At 39.8% G+C, this 9,809-nt stretch overlaps 1 protein-coding gene across 1 annotated transcript; it reads right to left on the reverse strand.

The window, feature by feature from the left end:
- Positions 1-610: 610 nt before the first annotated feature.
- LOC139386192 (P2X purinoceptor 5-like) lies at positions 611-9,750 on the reverse strand. The gene is made up of 13 exons (XM_071131664.1): positions 9,670-9,750; positions 9,256-9,419; positions 8,752-8,902; positions 6,808-6,879; positions 6,609-6,684; positions 6,407-6,503; positions 2,811-2,906; positions 2,475-2,616; positions 2,123-2,253; positions 1,902-1,995; positions 1,731-1,796; positions 1,320-1,405; positions 611-1,207 (listed from the first exon to the last, which is right to left on the reverse strand). The coding sequence occupies exons 2-13, from the start codon at positions 9,402-9,404 to the stop codon at positions 1,099-1,101; spliced, it is 1,269 nt and encodes a 422-aa protein (XP_070987765.1). The 5' UTR covers positions 9,405-9,419; positions 9,670-9,750; the 3' UTR covers positions 611-1,098.
- Between the last annotated feature and the right edge of the window lie 59 nt (positions 9,751-9,809).

A 9,809-nucleotide genomic window follows, 5' to 3' on the forward strand; every position in this document is an offset into this window, starting at 1 on the left:
TAAGAAATGAGTACCAAAATGTAGGACCTCTCTTCAAGAGGGCACATCAACTTATGTGGTAGACTCCTGGTTGGTCCAGTTCATTTGGGTGTCCATTGGGGTCCAGTCCTTTGGGTGTGGTACACTGTTGTTAGGCTTGGGGTTAGATAAAGAGGAGGAAGATGTTGTCTGTCCTGCTCCTCCCACTCACTCACTAGACAAGATGGATGGCATTGCTGTTGTTCTGGAAAAATAAAATAAAAATACAAAATAAACCATTAAAGTTCATCTTATCCTAATTTAAATAGCTTAATATATTACTATGTCTTCATATGTAGTCTATTGGTATGCCATCATCGTTAACTAATTCAGCTAAAATAATGATATCTGAGATTTGAACTCACCCAGAAAGTATGTCTTAAGGTGTTACCTCACAAGTGATCATTGACCAGACAAGACAGTATAAAATACCAGTTTGCTCATTCACTCATTTCTTGTCTAGTCTTGATTCTAGATAGATAGAGTAAGCATGCATGGCAAAACTGTCAAGTTCATTAACATATGATACTTTATGGTGTTATATACTGTACCTTTGTATGTACAGTACCAGTCAAAAATGTGGACACACCTACTCATTCAAAGGTTTTTCTTTATTTGGACTATTTTCTACATTGTAAAATAATAGTGAAGACATCAAAACGATGAAATAACACATATGCAATCATGTAGTAACCAAAAAAGTGTTAAACAAATTAAAATGTATGTTATATTTTAGATTCCTCAAAGTAGCCACCCTTTGCCTTGATGACAGCTTTGCACACACTTGGCATTCTCTCAACCAGCTTCTTTAGGTACGGCTAAGTGAGCTACTGTTTAAAAAATATTTAAAAAATGTACCTTTATTTAAGCAAGTCAGTTAAGAATAAATTCTTATTTACAACGACAGCCTAGGAACAGTGGGTTAACTGCCTTGTTCAGGGGCAGAATGACAGATTCATACCTTGTCAGCTAGGGGATTCGAACTTGCAACCTTAGCCCAATGCTCTAACCACAAGGCTACCCTGCCGCCCTGTCATGATTAAACCTCTGGTGATAGGTCAGTGAGCTGCTGCCATGGTGTTAAACCTCAGGTGATTGGTCAGTGAGCTGCCTCTCTTCTGGTATTTGTTTTGTATCCTCTGTTGTACCGTTATAGTGTTCTGTGATGTTAGACACGTTTCTGTCTTTCCTGTAGAAGGGGGAGTGTGAATGAACATTACATTTTATAACAAGAGTCTCTTAATCTCTGTTACCAGGAAAAAAAATGTAACTCAGGCAAATATTTATTGTAAATGCCATACTTCTTGACGTTTTCAAACTTCCAGTCCTTATAGAACTCCCTCTTTTTCATCAGGTAGAGAAGAATCCAGTCACAGAGCCAGGTCCCCTGCAATAAAATGAGGCCCATGAACATATACAAAATAAAATAATATTATACAATAAAATATACAGAATATACTATATACCTATATTGCAGAGGAGGCTGGTGGGAGATGCTAGAAGAGGACGGGCACTTTGGAATGGCTGTAATGGAATACATGGAACGGCTACCATTCCATTTCTACCATTACAGACATTACAGACCACCAGCCTCTTCTGTGAAATGGATATGTATAGTCTCAATACGAATGTCATCTTTTCAAAAAACAAGTTGATCTGAAAGTATTGTTTTGACTGTACAGGTATGTGCAGGTCGGTTGAATAATACTTACACCACCAATACAAGCTAGTCCTGAGCCTATATTGATAACGGTGGGAATGATACAGAACTTTCCAGCCTGTAGTAGAAAATAGAAGAAAGTAACAATAAGGGAGTCAAAACATCAGGAAACAAAATAGATGCATTCATCCTGAAAAGCCATATAATAAGACATATTTCATACCTTTCCATGCACCATGATGTTGATGCGTATGCCATACACTTTGAATTGTGTTCGGTAGACTTCTCCAGACTCATTTTTGTAATACCGAGCATGTCTGTTATGAGAGTACCAAAAATGTGGAAGATTGAAGTATGACTTCAAATTAAGTAGTATTTGTCAACTTCTTGAGTGTGTGTGTGAGTGTGCACGTGATTGTGTGTGTGTGCGCAAATGTGTGTCACCTGAAGTTGAATCCTGTGGACTCTCTGGATGCATTAATGTCAATGCGAGTAAAGTTGTACCGTGGCTTGCATTCTGAGTGATCTCTGTCAAGGTCACACTTCCACTTAATCAGAATTCCAATTGAACCACCCTGGAGAGAGAGAGAGAGAGAGTATTGATAGTGAAATGCTCTATTATTTACATAATTTTTATGTACAAGTATTTTGTTGGTGGCTTACTCTTGGATGGTATGCACATCTTACAGAGTCTACATTTAACTGCTTAAAGTAATTGAAAAAAAACCATCCTCATCCTTATCAACGTCATCATCAATAACAACCACAAATACACTTTTCAATTGTGAAAACTGACCCTCAAAACCATGTCCTGAAAGCTGTGTCCAGTCCGGTAAACAATGTCTCCCAGACGAAATATGGGGCAGTAGGGTTCAAGGAGCTCATCATAGTGACATCTCTTCAGATGGTATTTGTCAGCTGTGTCCTGAACATTGGCCCTCATAATTGGGTGAAACGTTTCAAAGATAAATGTTTTTATATCAAATTGCAGAAAGTTAACTCTCTGAAATTCTTCAGATTAACCGATTAAAAGACTCCAGCTCTAGTTTATACATTTAAACATTTGAAGAAAACTCTGTCAGAAATCCATCAGTCTGTCTATTTTGTATGTGTTTTAACATAGATAACTTACTTTGAGAAACTGAATTTGGGAAATCTGATGAAATTCTTTATGAAGATTGTGAAGTTTTCAGCTTCTCTTAAAATAGACATGTGTTTATGTCCATCCCTGAAGAGATGAAAGGGAAGGAAGATTACTACTGTGTACACATGCTCATATGTGTGTGTGTGTGTATGTGTGTGTATGTGTATGTGCGTATGTGCGTGTGTGTGTGTGTGTGTGTGTGTGTGTGTGTGTGTGTGTGTGTGTGTGTGTGTGTGTGTGTGTGTGCGTGCATGCGTGTATGTGCCTGTGTGTGTGTAGGATACGGACCCTTGTTAAGGTAAGGGGTGGCGGTTGGGTGAGGGGTGGAAGAGGATACGAACCCGGATTAGGGTAAGGGTAGGTGGTAGGGGGAATGGTTAGATATCTCTAAATTGAATAGAACAAGAAAAAATATATAAACTGTAATTGTATATTTAAAAAGAAAATGTGTGTATAAAATAACATATGGTAATGTCTGATTGGAGTCAGTTGTGCACGGCTATGTCGGGATAGTGGAATATGTTGGGTCAGTTTCAACCTTGGAGCATTTTGGACATGGGTGTGTATGTGGTCCATTTGGCCTCTTCCACAGATTCCTTCAGTAATGGGTAATGCATGGCTCTGTTGATGAACTTCTGACCAATGATTGACTGAGTCCAGATATGTTGTGGGTGTAATGATTACTGGTGTACCTTGGTAGTCTGTAGGGCATTGTTATTGCTATGTTTTGGATTGTCAGTAGCCAATTAATCTGCTGTGGTGAGGCTGTTATCCAGGCTGGTAGGGTGTATTTAAAGAGAGATCGGATGTAGCTGATATAGACTTTAAACACTGTCTGAGGTGATTTTCTGTATTTTCTTCCGTACATTGTTTTTAAGTATTTGAATCTTTTTCGTCCCTTACTCTCTTTATGTTCGCGATATGTGTTGTCCAGTGCATGTTCTTCTGAAAGGTGATGCCAAGGAATTTGGCCACTTTTTCTACATTCATTAATTTGCCATAAAGCTTGATTTCAATGGGTTTCTTTGTTTTTTGGATGGTGCGTCTTGTAAAGAGGACACATTAAGTATTTTGTGGGTTCAGCTTTACGCACCACATGTAAGACCATGTCTCTAGCTCAAGTTTCTGGCAGCAAGTTGAGGACATCTGGACCAGTAGAAGAGGTTGTCAGCAAACTGTGAAACTTGACCTATGGTGGATGGGGTTTAATAGATGTCTAATATATATAGCAGGAATGCCAGGGACACCTGCTTCAGGGGTAAATGGTGGAGATATTGCTGTGGAAGCCTTTACTTTATTTGTGCGGTTGTGGAGGAAGCTGGTGTTGATGTTTTTGATGGAAGGTGGTAGTTTAAGATTGGAGTCTGCAAGTCGATAGCACAACTCATTATGCCACATCTTGTTGAATCCCTTTTCTATATCTAAGGAGACGGCCAGGGTAAAAAATGTTTTCTTGAAATTTTGGAGAATTTCTTCTGAAAGTCTTATCTGTAGTTGATCTTGTTTTTCTGAAGCCAGCCTGATGGACTCCAAGAAGGCCCATTTCCTCAGTGTGGCTGCTCAGTCTTTGGATGAGTACTCTCTCAAACAGCTTTCTTACATGGCTGAGGAGGCTGACTGGTCTGTAGCTTGTGATGTATGGGTCTTTATCAGGTTTGTGAATCATTATGACAACTGCAGATTTCCAAGGCAGAAGGAAGTGGTGTAGGTATTCATTGGGTGCTTGTTTATTGAGTGTGCTGTCAATGTTGTCTACCCCAGATGTTTAGATTCTTTTTTTAAATTCAAATGGATCTTAGTTTCTTCGACAGTGACGGATCGGGGTGGATTCTTCTATTTATTTAAACTTAATATAACTAGGCAAGTCAGTTAAGAAGAAATTCTTATTTACAATGACGGCCTACCAAAAGGCCTCCTGCGGGGACAGAGGCTGGGATTAATAATAAAAAAGATAGGATAAAATACACATCACGACGAGAGACACCACAACACTACATAAAGAGAGACCTAAGACAACAACATACCAGCAACACATGACAACACAGCATGGTAACAACACCACATGACAACAACATTGTAGCAACACAACATGGCAGCAGCACAATATGGTAGCAGCACAAAACATGGTACAAACATTACTGGGCACAGACAACAGCACAAAAGCAATAATGTAGAGACAACAATACATCATACAAAGCAGCCACAACTGTCAGTAAGAGTGTCCATGATTGAGATTTTGAATGATGAGATGGAGATAAAACTGTCCAGTTTGAGTGTTTTTTACAGCTCGTCCCAGTCGTTAGCTGCAGCGAACTGAAAAGAGGAGCGACCCAGGGATGTGTGTGTTTTGGGGGCATTTAACAGAATGTGACTGGCAGAATGGGTGTTGTATGTGGAGGATGAGGGCTGCAGTATGTACTGTATCTCAGATAGGGGGGAGTGAGGCCTAAGAGGGTTTTATAAATAAGCATCAACCAGTGGGTCTTGCAAAGGGTATCCAGAGATGACCAGTTTACAGAGTATAGAGTGCAGTGATGTGTCCTATAAGGAGCATTGGTGGCAAATCTGATGGCCGAATGGTAAAAAAACATTAGTTGCCCGAGAGCACCCTTTCCTATAAATTACGTCTCCGTTTTCTAGCATGAATAGGATGGTCATTTGAATCAGGGTTAGTTTGGCAGCTGGGTTGAAAGAGGAGCGATTACGATAGAAGAAACCAAGTCTAGATTTAACTTTAGCCTGCAGCTTTGATATGTGCTGAGGGAAGGACAGTAGTGACTACCTCAAGCTCTAAACCCTCAGAGGTAGTAATAACACCAGTGGGAGAGAGGCATTCGTCTTACCAAACCACATGACCTTTGTTCTGGAGGTGTTAAGAACAAGGTTAAGGGCAGAGAAAGCTTGGTGGACACTAAGAAAGCTTTGTTGTAGAGCGTTTAAGGGGCCAGCTGAGTATAAGACTTTATCATCTGCATATAAATGAATGAGAGAGCTTCCTACTGCCTGAGCTATGTTGTTGATGTAAATTGAGAAAAGCGTGGGGCCTAGGATCGAGCCTACTGGTCTACTGGTGTCGGGAGAGAGGTAAGTGTCAGGTGTGAGGTAAATATTGTTTTCTGTACTTCTCTATCAACAAGGTCAAAGTGAGGGTCATTGCGGCAAGAGTGGACATTGTGTAGGTGTTTTCTGAATAGTATTGCTTTTGCTTTGTTATCTTCTAGTTGGTCTTGGGACTTCAACACAGGTATGATATTATTAGTTTTGTCTCCGTTAAAACTTTTTGATTTTTCTGCCTCCATGCAGCTTCTGCAAGGCCTTAACTACAGGCTTCAATATGCAGTGAACCAATGGGAATATTTGCATTCTCTCGAGGGGGGGTGACAATCAGACTCGAGATGCTCCGTTTTTTCCCCTTTGTTACACTCCAGTGATCATCGGCAATGCTCCTATGAAGCCCTCGGTGACACTCCAAAACAAAACTTAAGGGAAATTACACAAAATACACACATAAAAAAGACTGAGAGCAAGCCATTTCCTGGTAGAATGCAAAACATTTTCATTAGATTTTGTCATGACACACTTACTGTGGTTGGTGGCAACTCTCAATGGGGCACCAGCTATATATCTCACACGTACCACTGGATTTCCCATTGTCTCTCAAGCAGCGGCCTGTCCTAAATCCTACAGAAAATTATATTTTATGTTTGTGAAGAGTAAAGGAGACAGTATATATAATTTCTTGTTTCAATTTGTTTCAATTCAATTTGAGTCTTCAAAGATTGCTACCATGGCCAGTTTTCACTGACTCTCCCTTTGCACAGTCTTTATCTCCCTTACAGTGGCCATCCGGCACATCAGGGCTCTGTGAAACAATACCAAACAAACTGGTATGGTTTAACAAATACAGACCAAATACAGTGTATATTTCACTTTTAAAGGGTGATTAAAGGTGACAACACAAAGCAAAGAAAAGGAATTTCCTTACCTCAGCACAGTTGCCCAACTTCTGGTTTGGCGTCTCTATAAAATTGGTAACAATGAAAAAAACTGCATCACCCTATAGGAAAAAATTAAAGAGTGTTAAACCAGCCTGGTATCAACTGATAAGCGTCAGTGTGGCACGCATTTGCAGAAGAATATAGATCACGAGACACGACACATAAGTCAATACATTATATTCAAAGCGAAAAGATATGCATCAAAGTATTGATGCATTAATCAATGCATTGCATTCAAGGCAAGAAAGTTAGTGATAAAGCTGCAATGGGTATATTGGTGAAATACTCTGCCTGCCTGCCTGTCTGTCTGTCCGAGTCTTTCATCAATATACCCATTGCAGCTTCATCACCAACTTTTTTGCCTTGAATGCAATGTATTGACTTATCTGTGTGTCAATCTACTTAACGCATATACACATACACCTCTCTCTACTCTCTCCCACCTCCACAGACAGGATATTGAAGCATAGATAGGCATCAGGGTATAAGTGAATACATTGCATTCAAGGAAAAATAAATCATTGGGGATCCACATAATTGGATAATTGGGGGAAAACTCAAACTCTGTGAGTGGATAAGTCTGTCTGTCTGTCTGTCTGTCTTACCCAATGCAGCTTTATCACCAACTTTATTGCCTTGAATGCAGTGTATTGATGTATGCATCAATATACTATCTGGAGAGGTGGGAAAGAGAAGAGTGAGGAGGGAGAGGGAGATAGATGAGAAGAGGGGGTGTAAGGGAAATAAGGACAGAGAGAGAATGGATATGGGAGGAAGCAGAGAGAGAAGTAGGTGACTGCAGGAGGGAGGGAGGGAGGGAGGGAGGGAGGGAGGGAGGGAGGGAGAGGGGGAGAGGGTGAAGTGGGTGAAAGATTGGTGAAGGAGAGAGAAGAGAAGGAGGGGGAATAAAGCGGGGGTAGATAGAGACAGAGGCAGGCAAAGAGATGGATACAGAAGGAAGGTGGGAGGGAGAGAGAGAAGAGAGAGATTGAGATTAGTGAATAGAGAGAGAGGGAAACATGCCTGTCTGTGAGTTTATATGTCTGTCTGCCTGTGTTCCTGTCTGATTATTTTTTATTGATTTACCCATTGCAGCTTTACCAACTTTTTTGCCTTGAATGCAATGTTTTGACTTACAGTATCTTTGTTCATCAATCTACTTGAAACATATACAGTTATATGAAACATATACAGTATATTCATCAATGAATATATTGTGGCAAAATTATACCAGACTGATGCTTATCAAAAATATAATGCTGGATGGAAGGATCTTCATGATAGCTAAACATCTCAAGCTTCATAACTTCCTATCAAGATCTAAATGCATATTCTCATTAAATTAATTGAGATAAAATATTGGCATGCAGATGCTGTATAGACGTTTCACCATTCATGATTAACAGTGAGAAAAATTAAGGGAGAGTGACCACAAAAATGTGTGCATAAAGGTAAACAAACACATTCAACAGATGTGATACAGAGTTTATTCTCTGACGATGAGGCTTCCGGGGGGAGGGACGGGGTGGAACGGGGCGGTTACCATTGGAACCGCAGGAGGTGCAGAAGGTGAGATATATGGCCAATATTCCACAACTAAGGGCTGTTCTTATGCACACTGCAACCCGGAGTGCCTGAATGCAGCCATTAGCAGTGGTATGTTGGCTATATACCACAAACCCCCGAGGTGCCTTATTGCTATTATAAACTGGTTACACCAATGTATTTAGAACAGTAAAAATAAATATTTTGTCACACCGTGTTATACGGTCTGTTATTCAGTACCAAGGCTTTCAGCCAAGCTGCATTCAGGGCTCAAACCACCCAGTTTATAATTATATTTATTCTAGCAGTCAAGCACAGTGGATGAGATAGAAATAAGACCAAACATTAGCATCAAAGGACTTAAATGGGATTGTAGTTAGTCTGACCTGGGGTGGAATGACATAGTCCACAGGCTCCCACACCATCCGTCCGGACTCTGCGGTGTTGGTGACCGCCACTCCCTTCAGTTTGGTAATCACAGCGCTCTGGATAGATTCCTCCTTGGCCTGGTAGGACTTCTTGCTCAGGAATACATACCTGTGTAGACCAGGAGGACAATATAGCTATCTCAATGAGGATCAAAAAAATCTGCTTAAGTTTAGAATTATACCAGACTGACGCTTATCAAAAATAGAATGCTGGATGGAAGGATCTTCATGATAGCTAAAAATCTTAAGCTTCATAACTTCGTATCAAGAAGATCTAAATGCAGGTTGGAGCTTACTAGGGGTTTAAAATATTGATTGGAATATATTTTACACGTTACGTTTATGTGAACTAACAAATATATGGACTAGATTGTATTTGATTAATAACATTTAATATGCCCTTAGATCATTATAAGGGGATACATCTTGAAAATGTGGAAATTAATTTGTTGAGTTCCTTACCCAACAAGGTATCCAATGATGGATAATTGTATAACTCTGTACAAAGTGCCGACTCTCTTGCTTTCTGCAATGATGAATTTTCCAGTCTTGTAGTTAAGACAGGAAAGAACATTTGAAAGAATTTTGCTTTTACAGCTATTGGAAGCCATTCCCCGGCCGTGATACTGTAAATTTGAACACAACAGTCGGTTATACAGCTACTGCAACCCTTGAACCCACAGAAGCCATCAAAGTCCAGAACTTGTTCATGGGTCCCAAAATGACCAGAGCAAAAATGAACTACATTGGGAATCGTTCCGATGTTGATTTCATAGTATTTTCAGTGTGCTAGTGTAACACTCATTATATTGAAAATATACATTAAAACTCACATAAAAAAATATAATGAAATGAGATCATAGTTTAGTTTCTTACCCTGGTCTCCGAGATTAATTCAATCTGGATACAATTTCAAATCTTCTCTCTACCCATCAGCTTTCATACTACAAACAATGTAATGATGACATCATTTCCTTAGGTGATATATCTATTCAGCCAATGAGTTTCAAGGGGCA

This window comes from Oncorhynchus clarkii, chromosome 27 (assembly GCF_045791955.1).
Source record: "Oncorhynchus clarkii lewisi isolate Uvic-CL-2024 chromosome 27, UVic_Ocla_1.0, whole genome shotgun sequence".
NCBI lineage: Eukaryota > Metazoa > Chordata > Actinopteri > Salmoniformes > Salmonidae > Oncorhynchus > Oncorhynchus clarkii.